This window comes from Rhinolophus ferrumequinum, chromosome 9 (assembly GCF_004115265.2).
Source record: "Rhinolophus ferrumequinum isolate MPI-CBG mRhiFer1 chromosome 9, mRhiFer1_v1.p, whole genome shotgun sequence".
Classification (NCBI taxonomy): domain Eukaryota; kingdom Metazoa; phylum Chordata; class Mammalia; order Chiroptera; family Rhinolophidae; genus Rhinolophus; species Rhinolophus ferrumequinum.
In genome coordinates, this window is record NC_046292.1 from 64,653,420 (window position 1) to 64,677,066 (window position 23,647).

At 34.3% G+C, this 23,647-nt stretch overlaps 1 protein-coding gene across 1 annotated transcript in view; it reads right to left on the bottom strand.

Annotated features, from left to right (window-relative positions):
• COL24A1 (collagen type XXIV alpha 1 chain) overlaps nt 1–23,647 on the bottom strand; it is a 303,518-nt gene that overhangs the window by 215,679 nt on the left and 64,192 nt on the right. The window contains exons 10-13 of the mRNA XM_033113285.1: nt 22,769–22,813; nt 16,829–16,882; nt 14,604–14,648; nt 1,036–1,089 (exon numbers count right to left, since the gene is read on the bottom strand). Of these exons, the coding sequence (XP_032969176.1) occupies nt 1,036–1,089; nt 14,604–14,648; nt 16,829–16,882; nt 22,769–22,813 (198 nt within the window). The remainder of the gene's footprint in view (nt 1–1,035; nt 1,090–14,603; nt 14,649–16,828; nt 16,883–22,768; nt 22,814–23,647) is intronic.

Genomic DNA, 23,647 nt, shown 5'->3' on the forward strand with positions numbered 1-23,647 from the left:
CATATGTGTGTGGTGGGCTGTACCACCTAAGTTTGCGTAAGCATACTCTGTGATATTCTCACAACGAATTTGCCTAATGACATGTATCTCAGAACATATCACTGTCTTTAAGTGGCGCATGACTGTACATAAATGGTATTAAAGAAAAAAGTAAATAATGCTTACTTTATTATGCTTGAAATGGGAAGCTCCCCAGAATCATGGGCAAGAAAAAGATGGTAAAGATTCTACTTACGACATCATTATAACAAATAAAACTTTGGCTAAATTTTCTAAATAAGCTAATACATTTTTAATTTGTAAAAAGAAATAAAAAAGAAATGAGTTTCAAACACTTTATTTAATTATATATGCTAATAATTGACATAAGTCTAAATATAGGAACTGTTACTAATTTAGGCTATAAAGATTTTTTGGTTAATTCTAATTCACCTTAAAATGTTATGGGAAAAAAGTGCGCATGGCATAAATTGGGGGCTAGCTATTGGATGCTTCTTTGAGGGCAAAAAGTGAAGGTACTCTCACGTCAAAACACAGGAATCCATCATCATTCTTTGATAATATAATTAAACTAATTTTAGAGTGTTGACTCCCTAATCTGAACAATTTCAAAGGAAAAGAATTCTCTATAAAATACTCAAAAGATTAATCAATGACACATTGACGTCCCATAAAGCAATCACAAATGCACAATGTTGACATGAGGCTTGTTAGTACCTTTATGTACATGAAAGACTTCGTCCCCCCTAAAATGTACAAGTCAGTCTTGTGATCATGTATTTCTAATATTTTACTTAAGCAGTTACATTTAACATGGTCAACATAATTAATTTTAAAGATTGTCTCTCAAGATGGAGATTATTGGTTAAACATTTTTGGCTTATTTCCCTTGATTTGAAATTACAAATTGGAATGTGCACAGTGGTATCGAAGCTGTCTGGTGCTTATTCAAGTGGTAATGAGGATGGCAAGAGCAGTTGCAATGGAGTTTGAGTGATGTTAGATTGCAAGTTTGGACCATCACAATTTACTCACAGGACTTCCATCAGGACCAGCGGGACCTCTCTCTCCAAAGTCACCTGGAAACCCCTGGCCCAGGGAAAGAGAAAGAAATGCTGTTAAAGCCAAAATAGATAAAGAATTTATTTTTGCTTTGTTTTCTGATAAGAAATTTAGTAATAGGATATATTTATTGTCTAATCCCTGAATGGTAGTGCAACAAAAACAAACATGTATTTGTTTTGCATAACACTTCACTGATTTTTGTTAAGTATAATATTTCTATATTTTATAAAAATTATTTTACATGCCACATAACGTATACAGAAAGCTAAGTTGGAGAATATAGAAATTTGTTCATCATTATATAAGGAATCACTGAATGAAAGGAAATAAAACCGAGATTTCTGGCTGACCAATCCATTAGTTATGTCTGCTCTTTCATGCTGTTCCTATACCCACACTACAGAGAATGAAATGGCCTATATTACTCAGCATGTGTTTAGCACACTTACCATATGCTACGAGTTTTTATACATATTATTAGATATACACTACATCATTTCACCTTCACAAAGGTTGAATCAATGAGAACCAATATTTTCACTTTGCAGTTGAGGAAATTAAAGCACAAATAGGTTAAGTCACTCGTACCCACTAGTGATGGGTGGGACTGAGATTTCGGTGGAGGCGGTCTGATTGCAGTCAATGCTCTTTCTACCATGTTATACTGAATACTTTAACTCATCATTACAAGATATGATACAATGTAAAAAAAGTCACTTAGATGCAATTTTATTGGGGAAAGGCATAATGCACATAAATACTATAAACATAAAATGGGGTGCCACTGAAAGTTAAGCTTCTCAAATGTCTATTGAGAATTCTACATTGTACAACTATGAAGAATAGTAAAGTAATACTTTCTCATTATAAATTCTACTGTAAAATAATGCAGTTACTCAGTTACTCTTATTTCATATACTAAAGTTTTTTTTTCCTCTAAAAATTTACCACTGGATTTAGAAGGCTACTTTACAAAATGTTTTATTTATTAAGACTTAGTATTGTCAACAGTTCAATAATTTTCATTTTTAGAAACTTGTAAGATTAACAAAAATAAAACTACATTATTAGATTCTTACAGTCTATTTAGACAAGCCAGTATTAAATATTACATGTTTAACAGATTGACAAAAATCAGTGGTTCACTAGCACAAACATGAATGGGCTAAGTTTAAGAGACGGTTTAACAATGGAAAGTGTATAATGTTTCTGAGACATAGTTAACTCAAAGCAGTTTCTCTTACTCTACAATCAGAGAATACAAAAACATCTGTGTAGTCAAACATATTGTAGCCATACTCCCTTTAAAGTCAGCTGAAGTTCAAGCAGGCATTTTGCTTTCATTGTCCTTGGAAGTCAAATTTTGTTGTCAACAAGCTCACAAATCTGCAATACATCAACCTATTCAGTATGAGCTAATACGGGTATTTGAAAGTATTTCTGACGCACAGGTAATGGAAAAAGTAGAGGAAAAATACTGTCATAAATCTGAAACATAAGAAATGATTGATTTTTAGATAGATCAGAGTAGGTTTTCCAGAAACTTCAGTGAATAGAATAAAGAATAGAGGATATACCACATAATTCCATTTATGTGAAATGTCCAGGATAGGCAAATCCAGAGAGACAAAAAGTAGATTACTAGTGGTCTGAGGCTGATGCATAGTATGGGGGAGAATTGGAGGCTGACTGCTAATGGATGGGTACAGGGTTTCTTTCTGAGGGGATGCAAATGTTCAAAAATTAGATAGTGTGATAGCTGCACAACTTTGAACATACTAATAGCGAATGAATTGTACACATTAATTAAAGGGGTGAATTTTATGGTATGTGAATTATATCTCAGTGAAGTTTTTCTTAAAAAATTAAGAAATAATCAGCCTGAACAAGGAGCCTGACTGCTAAAAACATCCTTGGGGAATCATTCAGGATTGCTTATCCTCATCCAGTTGGAGGAGCTGCCCCTCAGTTCAGCTTCCCCCAAACCCATGGTTTCTCCCAGCTAGGAGCTGGAGGAGGAAAAGGAGAGAGAACTGTGATTAGATCTCCGCTCATCAGGAAATCTGTGCTTTCTATAACCAGCATAAAAACAATGAAATACTTACTAATTTCAACTTCTTGTTCTTCTGTTAGTTCAACAATATGTATAATACCTACTAGCTGTTCAACTCTACTTTGTCCTGAAACAATGTGGTTGAACTGAGTAATAATATTTTTAAAAGTTTACTATTTCTCCTCTCACTTTACTACCCATTGAACATTTCATTTCATTTTTAATTCTCTATTCTAGATAGAGATCATTTGTTTTATTATTTTTAATCTTTCTTTCATGTTGACCATTGTCATCAATTTTTGAAATAATTTCTGCTAAATTTAGACATATTTTCTTGTTTTATGAAACATAGTATAGTCAATGCCACAGAAAATATCATTATATTTGGCTATGTTTTGGACATATAATTTCTTTTAAAGAACATCAAGCCAATGTTTTATACTGTTGAATTTCTCATTGCTTGTTCACTGTTTATTCAGTTGTTATTGCAATTCTGGTAACTGCATGATGGTTTTTGTGTTTTAATGTAAGGGAGGTTCTGTATTCCTTTAATAATGAACCTTAATGTTTGCAGCCATATATCTTCATTATCAAAAAATTATCTTAAAGATTGGTTGTGAAATATGTAACAATGGTGACAAAGCACTTTGCCTTTTAAGTTAGAATACAAAAGTTAAGTTAGAATTTCTACAATTTCTTTCTCCACTCGAAATAATTTGTTACAAAATACAATACTAAATTTTCTCTCGTATTTACCTGCTGGAAAATTATCACCATTAATTGAAATAAAATTGTGCTCTCCTAGAAATATCCTCAACACTGCCAAAGGATGTAATGGCCATTTCCCAGGATTACCATCCACTGGAAAGCTTGAGTCTCTGCCTTTCTTGCCTGATTTGCCAATTTGATGAATATAATAATCATCTTTTAATGGGCATGCCAGAGGCATACTGTTGCTTCTGTATTGTGCATAATCCTCTTTACACATTTTCATTGTTTTGATCAGTTACTACATTTTATGTTATAAAGAATGTGACACGTCAGGGGTTTCATGGGATCACTTGAAGGTGTGAATCATTTTCTTGCTCATTTCCACTGTTTGATCAGCATAGCGGACAGACTCTGAGGTGACCCCTAATGAGTCCCTCCTTCTGGTGTTCATGAATTTGTAAGATACCCTTCCTTTGCGTGTGGGTGAGACTATGATTTGCTTCTCCTAACAAACAGGATATAGCAAAGGTGATGGGGTGGTACTGATGTGATTGTTACACTAAATAAGGCTTCATCTTAGCAGCCTGGAGCTAGTGACTTCCCTTGTGAGCTTGATGAAATAAGCACCCACATGGCAGGGTGACCTCTAGGAATTGTGGATAGTCCATGGGAACTGAAGGGAGACTATAGCCAAGAGCCAGCAAAAAGGCAGAGTCCTCAGTTCTATGATCTTTCCACAAACTCAAGGAAATGAATTCTTCTCACCACCTGAATGGGCTTGCAAGTGAACTCCTCCTCAGTCAAGCCTCCAGATGATAATACAGCCAGCTGACACTCTGATTGCAGCCTTATGACCCTTAGCAGAAGTGTCAGATAAGTAGTACCTGAACTGACCCATGGAAACTGTGAGATAATACATGGGTGTTGTTTTAAGTCACTAAGTTTGTAGTATTTGTTATGCAGCAATAAATAAAAAATAAAATCAGTAATTAAATCTTCTTTAAATAGAGAAAGTATGAAGTCCTACTTACAAATTTTAATATGTGGTAATGCTCAACATAAGATTACTCACAGTGTCTCTAGATTTTTTAAATCTAAGTAAATCATTTCTTGAATATTTTTACTACTTATTATTCTTGCAAATTATAATTAATGAATATCAATATTGTTTAAATTAAAATTTTTATATTCATTTAACATTTGTTTTAAATTTAATCTAAATATCAATATTTAGAAACCATCATTCTAGCGTTTTATATCCATGTAGTTGCCAATGTAAAAAACTTTTGTCATGCTTCATGAATTTTATGTCTATAGCTATGAAATGTAATTTTAAGTGTTATATGAATTGGAAAAAGTGTACTAAGAATAATGCAAAATGTTTCTCAGTCTCTGGATGCAACTGTTCCAAATATCACACTAATTCTACTACCTCTGAAACCATCACAAAGAAATCAAAACACAAAGAGAAGCAAGAAAATAAAAGCTTTGCATTACCAAGAAATACTACTTCATTATATCAGAGGCTATTGCATTATGCTGAAAGGAGAATTACATGGGTTAATTAAGTCACCTTTCCCCTTACCTAAGTGCTTCTACTGCTTTCTCAAATCCTCACCACAATCTTGAGCAGATTTTAGCTCTAAGGATGGCAGTGGTAAAATCTATAAAACTTCATGGCATTCAGACTTGAGGTTATACACAAGAAATGTGGAAATGAATTTCTCTGAGGCTTGAACATTATTAAACTATAGTAGCCAACCTCAAAGATGGACCCCCATGATTCTCACTCCCTGGTATTAATGCCCTTGTGCAGTCCCCTCCCATTTTGAATCATGGCTGGCCTATGTGACCAACAGAATCAGTATGTGACTTCTAAGCCTAGGTCATAAAAGGCACTACACCTTCCACCTTGCTTTCATGGACCACTTACTCTGGTGAAAGCCACTAGCCATGCCGTGAAGACACTCTAGTTGTTGTGTGGAGAGTTCCCCATGGGGAGGAATTGAGGCCTCCCACCAACTAGCACCAAGTTGGCCAAACAATAAGTGAGCTCTCGTAAAAGCAGAGCCTCCAGCCCCAGTCAAGCCTTCAGATGCTTTAGTCCTGCACCAAATCTCAACTGCAACCTATGGGAAACCCTAAGCTAGACCCACCCAAGTAAGCCACTCTCAGCTTCCCAATCACAGAAACTATGAAAAGTTTATATATATATAATCACATATACATACACACATATTTATATATAAACTTATATAAAACATATAAACTTATATAAAACATATCTATATATAGACATATATATATATATAGATATATGTTTTAAACCACTAACTTATTTTGTTACAGAGCAATAATAGATAACTAATACATAGTAACAAGAGTGGATGTCTAGGATTACAGTGCCAATGCTAAGTACTGTACACTGAGTGGCAGGGGAACTTGTCATTTTTAAAATGTATTAATTTTATTTGTTTGTGATGTCCAGTGCCCTCAAAAGTGCAGAATCCAGATCAAGAGTCTCTCTAGCCTGGGTCTAATGATGGTACTATTATCAAACATGATAGTTATCGAACACTAAGAACAAAAGAAGTATTCTAGCCTTGGTATGCCTGAATATACGCACATATGTGGTGTTAATATTTTAGACCATACATAGATAATATACTTAGCAGTATATTATCAGCTAAATATTTTGAAACAGTGAGGAAGTCATTGCTTAGGGAGTTTAGTAAGAGGATTTTTTCCTAGTTTTGCATAGAAATTTGAAAAAATAACGCATGTAAAACAATTACAGAAATATGAGGGCCATAATAACCATAAAATACTAATGACTACATGTCTACAATTTTAAAAAATCAAAGCAATGCAAATTTTTTCTGTTAAAGACTACAGTTAACTATGAACATATTCGGGTCTTTCTAAAGAACAAAGACTTAGAAACAACATGTTCATTCTAAAGTAGGGATAAATAAATTTTATAAGAAACATATACACTAAATAAGCATTACCAATACAAACAGAAATTCAACTTTTTCCAAGACTAAGCAAGGAAAAGACAATCACACTAACTTGTCTAGAATTGAAAACACTAAAATAAAACCTAGAAGTTAATTCTACACATTCTAAACAAGAATATATATTACCAAGAAATCCTGATATTTAAAAATCTTTCAAAAGTTGAAGCACAATTACTGTAGGAAAAGTTTAGAATGTGAAGTACTTTGTGATGATCCAGTCTCTGCCTTCTTTTCTCACAGGTAGGACAATTTGACCCGCACTTCAAGGGCCAACCAAGTCTCGCTAGTTGGGCCTAATTTTAAACTTAGGTAGGAATTTAAGGAGTTCTAGCTCAAGTCTTAGAGACTAAGTATCCAGTCAGCCTATCTATGATTTCGGCCTCAGGTGTCAGATCCAAATCCCAGCCTTGTTCTTAAAGACTGGTTACAACTTTGTACTCCACTTCTGGGAATTGGAATCTCCCTTATTCTTTTGTCCAAGAACTAGTTTTGGTCCACAACATCATGTTCAATACCTCAAATATAAGGGCCCCACCTTATTCTTGCCGTTTTCCACACAAAGTGTACAGTCCTTGAACCCAAGCCAAACCTCACTGCCATATTTGCACTCACATTCCTGATTTTGATAACCTGTAAGACTGAGTTTTCCCTTATGTTATTTGCCCTGAAAATAACTGCCTGGCTGAATTTCCACCTGTTGCTGTCGTGTCTCTATGAAAACTAGCTCTGCCTAGACGTCCTCCAAATTTTCAACTGTAGTTCATTGATATTCCTCTTCTCTGTACCTATCCCGACCCTGAAGGCAGGTTTCATTCAAAGTCCTGGAACCTTCCATACACCTTGTCCAGCTACAGTTAGCCAAATATAGTTACTACAGACTATACCCAGTAAAATAGGATCCAGAAAATACATTTTTCCTGAAAGAGGAAGAATCATTTAAAAATTAATGACAATTTTTCATAATGCTCTATTAATAGCAGCAGTTTCTTTATGATCGGATAAACTGCAAACTTTTCCTCGGATATGGAAAACACTGTCTCCAAATTTTCCACAAAAATGTGTGCATATATGAAATACTACTGTGCGATATGTATTTTAAATAGTCTTGAGCTTAGGATAGAAACTAATAACAGTTGTCCAACAAAAGGATTTTATATTCTGAAATTTTAACCCTGGAGTTAGAAGCCAAAATACAGTTTACTTTAAATAGACTCTTGTAACAGAAGGATGTATAAGAAAAGAAGAGGCCTCCTTTTTATATTCAGAAAAGCAAACATCTCTGAAGTCCAGTTGTTACAATGCACAGCCAAAAGTTTCTTAGACACAGGTACTTTCAGATTTCCGCATTTCTAGGATTCTGTCACATTCTTTCAGATGTTCAGGTTTCTGTCATCTTTTTTACGGTGGCCTGAAATCCTTTAGCTCTGCCTCTGTATTTAAATATCTATTTCACATATAACAATAAACAGTATACATAATTTAATAAATTACCAAGATACAATGATCATATTTGTATTCCATACACCTAATATTTTCCACATCAAAAAGACTGGAAATATCACCAGATGTTTTCCTTTTACTGTTATTTAAACATTAATAAGTGACAATTCTTCTCATGGAATTATAATCACCTAAATTGAAATACAAGTGTCCCACGTTACATAATATCCCATGCATTATGTTTGCCCTTATTTAATGTCAAAGTTATCTAAAGATGATTTTACTTAAACAGAGCATAGGGGAGCATTTACACATAAGATAATATTCTGGAAGAATCTCTCAGGTCAGCTTTGGCATAACTTGCCTTGTGGTTGTAACTGGATCTTACTCAAAGTACAGCAATTTCCTCATAAACATGGCCAGGTCATTGTGTGGTAAAAACAAGAAAAAGTACATATAGTACATAAGACATATTATAGCAGCACACAAATTCACACCTATACCTGAAGACATACAGAAGAAACCCCAACGAGATGGGTAGGAGGCGTGGAGATGCAGAACAGGCTGGTCCCACACCAGCGTGTGGCAGTTAAAACTCAGGAGGGATATCTAAGCTGTAGAGCTACCCCCTGAGAAGTGAGAGGTCCCAGCCCTACAACTAGCGCCCCAGCCAAAGGTTCCAGTACATGGAAGAGAAGTTCCCAGAACTTCTTGCTGTGAAAACCAATGGAGATCGTGGCTGAGTGACATGGAGAGCAGCTGGGGTCTGAGGTGTTCCTTTTAAACAGCACACACACAGACTCTCTCACTGGCAAACTTGCTCGCTCTGCACTCCAGCGCTGAGGCAGCAGTCAGCATGAAAGGCACCAGGGACATACAGAGTGGAACTAAATTATCTGGCTTCAAACTGAGGGCTGAAGGAGCAGCTTTCTCCCCAACAGAAGTGCTGGCAGAGGCCACTGTTTCTTTGTTGAGCCCCCCACACCCCATGTGCAGACACAGGAAGCTGCCATATCTGAGTCTCCATCAACCTGGCTAATACAATTCCTTCCCCACCCCCATCTCTGCTGATTCCCTGAGATCCCGCCCAACCAAACTTGTGGGTCCACCCAAGCTGCTTCCAGTGGCTTTGCCGTACAGCAGGCCTGTCTTGGCTCATATTTCAGACTTCCTCAAATTCTCTCAAAGGTTCACAAACCCTAAACAAGCAGCATCTTCCCTCGGTGTGCCCTTTACCACTTGCTAGGCAGCCCCCAGCCAGCCACTAGTGGCAGCCAGTCTTGGTTTGCAGCTTGACCTTTCCCAGGTACCTCCAAGCCCAGTGTAGAAGGAAGACATTTGTGGATCATTTTGTGGTTCAGGCCAGGTGGCCCGGGCAGGGCACAGGTGGAAGCTAAACTTGGCCTTCAGCAAGGCTTCCCCCCCAGGAGTCCCCAGGGCTGGCATGCCCAGTGGCCAGCTTTGGTCTGTGCTGGAGCACACCAAGCCACCTCCACAGACAACACACCCAAAGGGCAGAATGAGCAGGTACCAGAGACTCACTAAAACAAATCCTGCTCCATAGGGTCAGTCCCTGCACAACAGCTCCTCCACTGTAGTCAGGGCCAGTCCTCACAACCAATTAGCCTGAAGTTCAACCCTTTCCACTGATGTGCAAACAAACAAGGCTCAACTACAAAAGGAGCGCAAACACAACCCACAAAAAGGACACTCTTGCAGTACCTGGCTCAGGTGACAGGGAGACTGCACCACTGGGCCTCACAGGACACCTGCTATATAAGACCACTCTAAGACTGGGAGACAGAGCAGCTCTACCTAATACATAGAAACAAACACAGGAAGACAGCCTATATGGGGAGACAAAAAAAACATGAAATGAAATGAAAGAACATAACAAACCTCCAGAAAAATAACTAAACAAAATAGAGACAAGCAATTTACTAGACGCAGAGTTCAAAACTGGTGATAATATCTCAATATCTCAGTGAGAACTTCAACAAAGAGATGAGAAACATAAAAACCGAGATAGAAAACACAAAAAAGAACCAGTCAGAAATAAAAAACACAATAACTAATATAAAGAATACATTATAGGGAATCAACAGTAGTTTAGATGAAGCAGAGATTTGAATCAGCAGTTTGGAAGATAAGGCAGCAGAAAACACCCAATCCAAACAGCAAAAATAAAAAACAATCCAAAAAAATGAGGATAGTTTAAGGGGCTTCTGGAACAACATCAAGCGCACCAACACTCACAACGTAGAGGTACCAGGAGAAGAGAGAGAGCAAAAAATTGAAAAACTAGTTGAAGAAACAGTAATAAAAAAAAAACTTCCCTAATATGGCAAAGGAAATATACAAGCCCAGGAAATGCAGAGTGTCCCAAACAAGATGATCCCAAAGAGGCCCACACCAAAATATCATAATTAATATGCCAAAGATTAAAGACAAAGAGAGAATCCTAAAAGTAACAAGAGAAAGGCAAGGGATTGGCATGAAATATTCAAAGTGATGAACAGCAGGGACCTACAACCAGAGTACTCAACGCAGCAAGGCTATCATTTAAAATCAGAAGACAGATAAAGAGATTCCCAGACAGGAAAAAGCTAAAGGAGTTCATCACCACCAAACCAGGAACAATGAATCTAAGAGGGCCTTCAAGATGGAAAAAAAAAAGGCAGGGGGGGATAAAAAATATGAATAATAAAATGGCAGTAACTACATATTTATCAACAATTATTCTCAATGTAAACAGATAAAATGCTCCAATCAAAGGACACAGGGTGGCTGAATGGATAAGAAAACAGGACCTTTATATATGCTGCCTACAAGAGACTCACTTCAGATCAAAAGATACACACAGACTGAAAGTGAAGAGATGAAAAAAGATATTTCATTTAAAAAAAAAAAAAGCTGGGGTAGCAATACTTATACCAGACAAAACAGACTTTAAAACAAAGGCCATAACAAGAGACAAGGAAGGGCCCAGTAATCCCCTTTCTGGGTATTTGTCCAAAGAAACCCAAAAGCTCATGTCCCCTGCTTCGAAGGGACATGAGCATCCATATGTTCAATGCAGCATTATTTATAATAGCCAAGATATGGAGGTAACCTGGGTGTCCACAAATGGATGAATGGATAAAGAAGAGGTGGTATATATGTATAATAGACTATTACTCAACCATAAAAGAGAATGAAATCTTGCCATCTGCCACAACATGGATTGACTCAACCATAAAAGAGAATGAAATCTTGCCATCTGCAACAACATGGATAGTACTGTGCTGAGTGGAGTAACTCAGATAAAGACAAATGCCATATGATTTCACTTATGTGGGGAATCTAAAGAACAAAATAAATGAATAAACAACACAGAAACAGACTCAGTTACAGAGAACATTTTGGTCGTTGCCAGATGAAGGGGAGTGGGGGAAATTAATGAAAAAGGGGAAGGGATTAAGAAGTAAAAATTGGTAGTTACAAAATAGTCATGGGGATGTAGGGTACAGCATAAGGAATATAGTCAATAATATTGTATTAGTTTAGTACAAAAGTAATTGTGGTTTTTGCAATCATTAACCTTTTAAACTGCAACTACGTTTGCAACAACCTAATAATAACTATGTATGGTGTCAGATGCGTCTGAGATTTATCAGGGTGATCACTTCATAAGTTATATAAATGTTTAATCATGATGTTGTACAGATGAAACTAATATAATATTGTTACGTCAACTGTAATTGAAAAATAAAAATAATTATTATGAAAAGAAGAGTACAGTCAAACAAAGAACTGAGTAATCATTTTATTCACTATTTTTCCACACTTTTCTTGAACTCTCCTTTTGAATCCAATATCTGTTGGATAATTTTATAAATCCCTAGAGTAAGAAACCAGAAATTAACTATAAATTTCCATGGACAACTTTATAGTTCAATATGGAGTAGAAAACTAAATATACCTATACGTTGCCAAGATAAAGTTAATATTTATATAAGACAAACTGTATTAATAAATAAAGTTGGTAGCTACTTAAATGATATATCCCAGGGGCTTTGAAAAAATAATGCCTAAAATTCCAGCATTGCAGATTACTTATTTTGTCTTAAACTATGTTTAAAATATAATCACTACTGGATAAGGTAACACTTTAAGCACTGGAAGTAATTTCTATAGTGGCATATAAACTTACCGTATTTTGCCATGTATAATGTGCACTTTTTTGCCCATATTCGTGGGAAAAATAAGGATGTGCATTATACATGGCTAGTACTAATTCCATATCTATATAAATGTTTTTAATTCTTTTATTTATGCTTATGAGTTAAAAGTGTACTCTAGTAATCAATAACAATATCCATATGCAAAATAATACACCAGAATAGCGATAATTGGTTTTGTTGAACTTATGAGGAACTTGGAACAATGAACAATGAAGAGTTCTTGGCCTTCTATGATGTGTAAATATCGTAAATTTGTTACCGGTACATAAAATTTCTTGTACCTTTTATCTGTTTTTGTGTTTTGCAATTATTTGTTACATAAAATTTGTTGCACCATAATATGCTAAAAAATAAAGGTTAAAATTCTTTTATAATACAAAAAAACAAGTACCTAAATATAAACATATAAACATTTGAATTAAAAAATTGAAAGATTTTTTTTCCCTGAAAGATTGGGCCAAAAACTGGCTGCACTTTATACACGAGAGCGCATTATACCTGGCAAAATACAGTAATTCAGTCTTTCACTGACAGCATACTTTGAAAAGCGGAGGATGGAATAAAATAAAACACAGAATGGAGAAGACAAGAATAAAGAAGATAAACCACATACTATCAATTTTGAGATAGCCTGCATCTGCATACTTACATTAGATATTTGACACATAATAAATAGAGAGGTTATTGCTGTTGGGGTATGTGTATGAGGGCTAAAATGCAAACACATGACATACTAACATTTTGAAGTGTAATAGAGTGTAATTAAATGAGATGGCATACAAAATATTTAGCAGAGTGCTTGAGAATAAAAAGTGGTGATGATGGTAACGGTGATGGTAAATTCCTGTCGTAATTGCTGTAAGATTAGCTTTAAAGCTGAATGTCAATGCAAGAGAACATTGTTCGGCTTTTTTGTATTTCTTGACAGTTTGGTCAATTTAATCTGAAAACATTAAAATCTTTAAAGTGAAAGTTTAAACTAAATTTATCACATATTTTCCAAATGTCATGAAGAAATAAATCATGTTCTTCTAAGCAGTGTGAGTAGAAGACAGATAGCAGAAATATCTAAAAAGTAAGGAAAAGGATCCTGGATTTACAAGTATATTCAGAGGAGTTGGGCACAATTCTTGATTTTACCACTTTTAACTATGTGATTCTGAGAAAGTCTTTTAACATTGCTGGGCCTTATTCTCCTCACCTATCTAATGGTGATATCAATTCCTATTCTAGTCTACCTTCAAGAAATACTGTAAAGCTCGAACTATAAAATGCTTTACGAGGATATGAATATTCTAGTGAGATTTGTAATCCTTTAGCATTATCATGAAGATTCTATTTATACACACCAAAATTTTAGAAGAGCTGTTACGAAAAGCAATTTTCTTCCTTGTAGACTAGAGAACACAGTGTAGCACAGAATGTCTTATCCTAATAAATATCTTTGAATAATAGCACAAGCTATTAAAATAGCACAAGTAGTAAAAATAGCACAAGCAAAAAGCAGGTGGCTAATTAGCTGTACCAAGTCAGCCAGGATACTCTGCGGATGCTTCCCTGGACCAGAGTTTTCTCATTTGTTAAATAATGGGGTATTGGATGATGTCAAAAGTTCCACCCATCTCTGAAATTATTATACTAACTGGCAAAATTCACTGTCATTGATTATTTTTTAAATTTGAAAATACAAGAAGTTATAGCAAACTAGTATCTCATCTAACATCTGAAGCAGGCATTTAAAAAACCTCTGAAATATGAGGGTGAATACTGCTGTCCATATTGTTTTAAATTGTTCGTGTATTTTCTGAACATTTTAGCCCCTTGTCATGAGGATAAAGGTCTCTTTCACTGGTACATTAAATGGGTTGGAAGTGTTACATTTTTAGGTTTTGGTTTTAAATCTAAATTTACCTTCACATTCTCAGGTATTATTTGATAGACTGTTCAAGTGGCAAAAAGTAAACTCTGTTGAATGAGATGGACAGTGGACAACAGCAGCAACTACATTCATATTTTAACAGATGAGAAATAATGCACATAATTAGATTATATTGTTCTAAACTGAGCCCCAGGAAACAAGAATAGAATTACCTGTCTTCCCTTAATACCCTTCTTTCCACGAATTCCAGGAACACCCTAGAATATAGAAAAGTCAAAAGTAAGTATTTGTTGAACAAGTGAATGAGATCTTTTCCCTCAAATATCACTTAATGAAGTACACTAAAGAAAGAAAAAAATGTTCTTTAAATTGGTGTGATATTCCGAAAAGTTTCAATATGTTAATTTAACTGAAGTGGACATTTTTCTTCATAACAGAATCCTGATTTTACTCAGGAATCTATCCCATCTGGATTCCAAATGGGATCTTGACATTCCTCTGGTGATCGTTATTCGTCCAGAGGTAAGCATACAACCAAAGTTGGCACAACCAGACAAACAGGAAGGTCTTTTTTTCCATACCCACTTACCTTCCTTCTGTCTCTGTCTCCCTGGCTCACCATAGACAAAGGCACATTGAGCCCTTGCACTGGCAATCTTACAATCATATGGGAAACCAGCATTGGGATAAAGCCAACATTAGGCAAAGCCAAACAGAGAGAAGGATGGTGATATCACTGGGCTCAAGATCATACTGTCCCTAGATCCCACCAAAGCTATGATTTTCTGGTCACGTAAGAAGCAATAAGGCATAGTACTTAGGCACTCAGGCTTTGGAGCCAGAATCTATGCCGAAATCCTGGCTCTGCTCCTATTACTTGTATATAGTCTTAAACAACTGTTCTTCTCTGAGTGCCTCGTTTTCTTCATCTATAGTGAGAATCATAATAGTACCTTTCTCACTGGGTGAATATTAAAGGAGTTAATTAATATAAAGTATTTGTATAATGCCTTGCATATAGGATACAACCATTCAGTAAATAATTTGCTGCTATTATTTTCACCCATTATTAAAACTTCCTTATTTTTAAGCCAGTTTGAGTTGGGGTTTTCTGTTAGTTGCAGTCCAAAGCTGCAAACTGATATATCATCCAAACTGATATAATCACTTTGAGACTTATAATCACTTAAAAGACTTAGAAAGTAGGAAATCTGTCAGAACCATGTAGCTTGGGATTTATAGTACATATAGATAAGTTAGAAGATATCATTGGGTAAAGTAATCCATCCACTTTCAACTCAACAGCGTTTGACAAATACGCATCTAATGTCTCTATCATAAAAGAGTTTCTGGGACTCTCCAATTGCTCACAATTGGACTCATTTCATTAGGATTTTATGCATCTTTACAGAATACAGCTAATCTGTTTTGTTTTTTTAATGGGATAATTCTGAAGATATTTTTTACAAGTGAACAAATGTTCACCAAGAGAAAATTTTCACCTTATCTCACCAAAGAAGACTGGTCATTTTGACTGTCATTACAGCCTGTTTAAATTCTGAATATTTCTCCTCTAGAAGGGCATTCACAAGTAATTACAGAAAATGTGATTTGATTCACTTATTTGAAAAACTATAAGTGAATATTTGAAAAATTCATCTAACAAAGAATAATCTGGTTTACTTTCATTTGCAAAAATCAGTGTTCAGAAATGAAAACTTCCACTTGGACAGCATTCCTGTAATAAAATTAAATGCTAAATTCTGAATATGATTTTGTTTTCAAGCCTTATGATGATATATTATTAATCACATTGTTTAATTCTACTGTTTTCAATTAATATTTACAATGTAAATGAAGGTATGCAAAAAATAAAAATAAAATCACTGAACTGCAATGGCACATAAAACTAGGTATGATGAAGTTAAAATGCTAGACTTCTGTACATATCTTAATTTTTTTACCTATAACAAACCATTTTACAAAGATTCTATCTTTATACACAAGTACATACATTTATGAATAGCCATCTTCCATTACTAAAGAAAAAATATATCTTCTGAGGCTGAATTATTTACTGTACATTGCATTTTACAATACAAGATCTGTCAAGAGTTTATATTCAAATTAAAGATCGATGAATTACAAAATAAAATTTTCACAATTAGATATTTTAATATTTCATCTTGTTTTTCAAATTGAATTTAAGATAGCTATATATATATATATATATATATATATATATATATTTGTATTACCTTACTTCCTCAAAACAAAATTTGGTAAAAATGCAAGATAATCTAATTATATATTTCTGGTAGGTGATTTTTCTTAAAGCTGGTAAGATTACCCACCTGATATCTGAGTTTATGACCCCCGTTGTACATTATCATAAGTATATAACTTTAGAAATGACATTTAAAGAAAATGGACTTACTCTTTCTCCTTCAGGTCCTAGTTGTCCTGCTTCACCAGGAGAACCAATGAAACCCTTAAAGTAAACAAATCATTCTATATTATTTCATTTGAATAGTCACCCTGTAAGTAATTCCAAATACAGATACTTAATTTTTTTCATAGTAATATAAAATTATACAATTTACTAGTATGGCTAACTTCCCCTCACCTTATGGCTTTCCTTCCAGAAGTTACAGATCAATCTTTTTGTTAAAGAAAACTAGTAGAGAACCTAACTTAAGACATGGTGGCTAACAAACATCAACAAGACCAAATCTTTTTCTTCATTGAATTTTATAGTGGGAAGAAAATATGCATATGTATTTAAATTGTAAGGTGGAATGGAGGTATCAAAAGACTACAAGAAGTATGGAAGCATCAAAAGACTGTAAGAAGTACAGAGGAGGAAGAGATTCATTCTAATGTGGCAGGAGATAAAGGCAATCAAAGAAGGTTTCAAAAGAGATTGGCTTTTTTTGTTTTGTTTCAGGTGTACAAAGAGAAAGAGAGAGACTGGCATTTGAGATAGGCCTACTGAGTAGGTAAAAATCTTGATAAGCAAAGGACGGAGAAAGAACACTCCAAGCTGAACAATTACAGTAAGCAGAGATATAATAGAGAGAATTCAGGGAGTGGTTGTAAATGGTAACTGACAGCATTTTACGTGTAAGATGCTTTGGGTAAGAGCAAAGACCGATTGTGCCATCATAAAGATTCCAATTGGCCTGAGAAACAAGAGTACATATAAATAATAATGCAAGGTATTTATCCTAACATATTTTAGTTATATCTCACCTGTGGCAAATAATAATCTGTATCATCAATTTAAAAGATAAAATGTACAGTAGTTTGGAGACCAGATTAAGGATAGCCTTAAATTTCAGGTGAAGATTTTCAGACTTTATATTTTAGACAACTGGAAGCTATTGACTCTGTGGGGGTGTGGTAGTGCCCTGATGTCAAGTTGTTTTTCTAAAATATTAATTTGTTGACAGGATACAGAATACACTGCTTCTGAGGCAAGAAACACTGAATGTACAAAAACCTGTTACAAAGGCTCTTTCAATGGTCCAGATTTGAAGTAATATGAGTCTGGATCATAGATTCAGAAAATGTTACTTTAGTGCCCATTGTGTTCCAGGAATAGGGATTATAAAGATGAATACGAAAATCTGTTCCCTCAAGAAATTCATAGTTTATTAAGAAATAGGATCATACAACAAGCAATTATGTCATATGAAAATTGTGACATGATTATGTGACACGCAATGTGATAAATACAATATGCAATGGGAACTTTGGAGGCAGAATGACCAATTTTAACTTGAGGGAAAATGTAGGAAAGCTTTACAGAGGAGGCAACATTTAAGCTGAGTCCTGAAGGCATTCCAGGTGGGTCTAGTAATGTGCCATCAATAAATCATTCAATCAATCAAACAGCAATGAAATGACATTGAATTTTCATAGAACTGTAGATAGTTCTATGTGGTTGGTATGCAAGGGTGGGGGTAGTGTTGGAAAGGGTAGCAGTGGCCACATCATAAACTCTCATATATAATGATGTAAGTTTGGAATTTGTACTGTGAGCCATTAAAAATTTAGGCATAGTGCTGATATAACCAAATTTGCAGTTTATAAAATCCACTAGGATTACAGTAGGTCAACAGGTCTTTTTATATGTCTCTAAGTATTAAGGCAAAAATGATACTAAGGTTTATAGCTGGACTGACAGAAATATAGAAAACAAATAGGAAAGCTGAGTGTGGTAGAAAGAAGATGAGGTTTTATAGTCATTTTGAGTTTGTGGTGATGATGAGACATTCAAATGTAATTATCTTGGCAGGGAACTGGAAATGTGAGACTCATAGAAAGCTCATAGAGAGACACAAGGTTGGAAGGTGAATCAGATTGAAGAGTAGATTAGAGCTCTGAGAAGAAAATAAAGAAAAATTATCACTGAACCAGAGAGAGAGGTTAAAATGGAGATGGGAGAAAAAGAATGAGTTTTATGGATGTAAAGAAAAGCCAAAATACAAAAATATTTGGAAGAGAGATGCAGGAGGCCATTTTGACTAAATTCCAAAGAAATGGCTACTTATTTGAATCAGAGAATGGGTGACTTTTCAGAGAAAATTCTTCCATAATAATATACATTAAGAGAGAATTCAGGTTTAAAAAACTAAATGTCATTTGTACAGTATAGCAGCATTATTCACAATAGCCAAAAGGTGGAAGCAATGCTCAACAGATGAACAGGCAAACAAAATGGGGTATATTCATACCATGAAATATTATTCAGCCTTAAAAAGGACGGAAATTCTGGCACACGCTACAATATGGATTAACCTTGAAGACAATCATGCTACGTGAAGTAAGCTAGCTACAAAAGGATAGACAACGTATGATTCCACACAAATGAAGTACATAGGGTAGTCAAATTCATAGAGACACAAAGTAGAATGGTTGCTGGGAGCTAGGGGGTGGAGGGAGAACGGGGAATTATTGTTTAACGGGTTTGGAGTTTCAGTTTGGGAAGATAAAAAAGGTGCTGAAGATGGATGGTGGTGATGGCTGCAAACAATGTGAATGTACTTAATGCTGCCTGCTATGAACTGAACATTTGTGTCCCCTCAAAATTCATATGTTGAAGCCAAATCCCCAATATGATGGTATTTAGAGGTAGGGCCTTTGGAAGGTGATTCGTTCATGAGGGTAGAGCCCTCATGCATGGGATTAATGCGCTTATAAGAAGTGATTGAGAGAGATGATTGCTTATTTGAGAGAGATGATTGCTTTCTTGGCCATATGAGGACACAGTGAGAAGGTGGCTGTCTACAGCCATGAAGTGGGCCTTCACCAGACACCGGATCTCCCGGCACCTTGGTCTTGGACTTCCCAGACTCCAGAATTGTGAGATATAAATATTTATTGTTCAAGCCATCTGGTCTATGGTATTTTTGTTATACTAGCCTGAACTAAGATACCACTAAACTGTATACTTTATATGGCAGATTTTATGTTATTCATATTTTACTACAATTTTCTTTTTAAGCAAATGTCTCAGGAATCATTTCTAAGTTGCCTTAAATAAGAACCTTGTAAGGGATTTAGCTCCTGAGGGTGAAAGCTACTTTGGTGTTGCCATTGAAGGAACAGTAGTTTTGTCTGACAAGGATTGTATGAACGTGCAAAAAACAAAGGGAATAATGAGAAAGAACTAGTTTCTGTCTACTTAACTTTAATAAGTGAAACACCTATAATTTGTTTGCTTGAAAGGCAAGCATCTAGAGGATAAGAAAGGTTTATTTTAAAATAAGGCATCTAAAATATTTCTAATACCAAACATTTAAGATTATGATGACAAGCTGTTGCATGTATGTTCAAAGTCGTCAGCTACAGATAGCTTCAAGTTTAAAAACAGTTAACTTGCTTTAATAGATACAACTGGACTGGAGTTTTGCTTATAAATAAAGACACAGATGCCCTAACTGGTATACATTTATCAGTGAACTAAATAATCAATTGAGTACCCAGAAGATGAAAAGTCAGACCTCTCTTCAACAAATTCTATACAGGGTGCAAAGCATAACATTTTACAAGAAAATATTTTAAAGGGAACAATACTGTGAATAATTACATAGGTGTTTCATAAAGATTTCTTGATCATTATTATGCTAAAATAAAATGTCAGGAGCACCCACCAAAGACAGGACACAGGGTTGTTGTGGTCATTCTCAAAACACCACCACTAAATTAGAGGTTAGTGTGTAATGAAACAAAGAACATACAAAATACAAATAATGCATATGGACTGCAAATAATGCATTTTGCTTTTTGGACTGAAGGCTGTATGTTGAGTTAGAAGTAATTTTGTCACCAGCAGAACCACGAAAATGTCAGGAGAAGCCCTCCACACATCTTTTTTGAGGCACATAGCATACTACTTATTACACAAAGAAATGCCAAAAGAGGGTCTGTTACAAATTGATGGCCTGTTTTAAAGACTTATAATTTAAAAAGTAATTATCTTAACACCAAAAAATGCAGTCAAATAACAATACAAGTAAAAAGATAACTTATCACATGATTTATAAAAATATTAACTTATAATACATAGCATGTGGTATGTAGTCCAATAACAGCACACAAATTAAATGAAAAACATGTTATAATCTTGTCAGTATGTTTTTGTGGTTTTTGTCTTTTTAACCACCTTTGGAGTTAATGTCAAAAGTCTACATTTGAAAACCTTTGTGAATGTGAAACCTAGATAACTTTCCTCCTGCTCTCCCAAAAGAAATTAAAGAATTAAACCAATCATAAAAAAGATTATATAATTTTAAAAAAATCGGTTTTATGAAGATGGTCATCAAAACTAAAAATACAACTTAAAAAGGGTTACAACCTAGACACTAAATTTCAATACAAATGAGGTAAAAAGGATGTATAATATAGTACAAAAATAATATACAGAAGAATACATAGAAAAGTTATAGGACTCACTGAAGCAAGATGAGATATTACAGTAATAAAAAACTGCATAGTACAGTTTGGAGTTATTAGCTGATGCACAAAAGAAACTCCCAAGTTCAACAATAATGATCTGCCTAACAAGTGCATGCTATGTGCTAGGCACTGTGTGTTAAGAATATTAAAATTAAGCTCAGGTAGTTCTCATAACTACCTGAACGGTAAGTTTCATTACTACTATTTAATTAGATAAGGAAAATGAAGCACAGAAGAGTTGAATGATATCTAAAGTCTGAGGGGTTAAGAAAAAATAAAAATAGGAAAACAGGCCTGTCTAACTCCAAATCCCATGTTCTTGACCTCTAATCTCTTCTTGCTTCCTAAATCCAAGTCAACATGTGCTTTTGGTGCAGCTCCTTGTAATAAGAAAACACATTACCCCATAATATAGTCACTCAATGCAAGGGTAGAGAAAGCGTGGGATAGTGGAAAGAGTACAGAGCTAAAGCTGAGAAGACCTTGGTTCTAGTTTTAGCCAGCTACGACTTTGCCAAATCGCATAAATTCCTTAGCTTACTATTTTCTAATCTATAAACTGGAGACAATATACCTGTTCTGCCAGTTTACGGGAGTAATGGCAAAGTAAAAGAAGAAAATGTATATGCAAGTATTTGAAAATGTTTAAGAATTTAAAAAATTTAAAACAACATTATAGTACATACTGTTTAAATACTTTATGCTTTGCTTATTTTAAGAAGGTATTTTAGATAATATAAGGCACAGATGTAGATTCTGGAAAATAACTGACCATTATAAATAGAGATTTTTTAAAAACAAAAATTTTGTTATACTTTTACTAATTTTTCTAGAACTAGTAACTAGTTTTGATTTTAATTTGTGGCACACTATATAACATATCACAGTAATTTTTTTTTACTTTTTACCCCCAATGATTAAAAGTGGCTAAAACTCTTTTAATGGTTTGGAAGTGCAATGGTATGTTCTTGATATGATAAACTTATTTCTTTCTTTGCATATATTTCTCCGCTCCAGGTAGTTTTTGTATCATAATATTATCTCAACCTTAATCTAATATGAATGTTTTTTGCCTCTTCATTTTGTCATCATGATTTCTTAAGTCTATATACATTTACATATGAATAATCCTAATGTTTATAGAGCATATTCTAACACAGTAGACATTTTTCCAGGAGCTAGCAAAATGATGTAAATCAGGAAGCTATCAAAGAATGATGTAAAATCTACTATAAGACTACTTTCTGTGGTCTTAACAGTGAAAATATCTATTAAACAAGTGTAACTCTTTTCAGGCTAAACTTTCAATACATTTAAAGTTCCTACAAAAGTATAAAAATGATAAGTATTTTGTATATTTTGTTCTATTTTTATGCAAGCATACTCAACAAAATGAGGAAAAATGCTTACTTACTCGTACACCTTTAGGACCTGGATTACCTTCTGGTCCAGCTGAACCCTAGTGTGAACAAAAGACAACATCATCGTACTGCAGCACGTTTTAAAGAATTGTTGATAAATAGATTAATATAAAGGGAATATAAAGAGGTATCATTTTCACAAATATAAAATTGAAAACTCTGTATACTAAATGAAGACTACATACATTCAAGGAATTTTAGAATTTCAGAACCAAAAAAGGCACTGTATATAATCTATACACAAATATATTTTAGATATCAAAATAAAGTAGATTAGCACACATTGTCAGGTACAACAATAATTTTTCGTTATTTCTCATTGGAAAATTGTTCTTTTAAAACACTTCTGATTAACATCTAAAACATATTCCAATAATTTTTATAATAAGCACATTTTTTTACATCAGGTCATTGAGCATTTACAGTATATTTTATATTTTTCAGATGACACAATCATTACTTGGTGGTAAGACTCTAATATGCAATACCCTCCACTATATTTTTAAAGGCCTAAAAATGAAATTTTGTTAGCAATATATTTTGGGGGGGATTTTCATTTATTTTCAAGAATCAGGATTCTTGAAAATAAAAAGTATATCATAAATGTAGTTTTCTAGTATGCTAAATGAATAATTAATTTCAAGAGTAAGTAATCAATTAATGAAAGCCTAGGAAAGAAAATTTGTTTTATTATTAGTCTACATAAAGTAGTTAGAGAAAATTAGAAATTAGAGGGAAATAAACATGAAATGATTACAATGAATTTTCAAAATAGATTACATAGACTTAAATTCGGTGTAGATAAAACTATTCAGTAGTGGTATATGTAGCACTGCCAACTGTGTCCCAATTTTTTGTAACTGTGTTGTTTT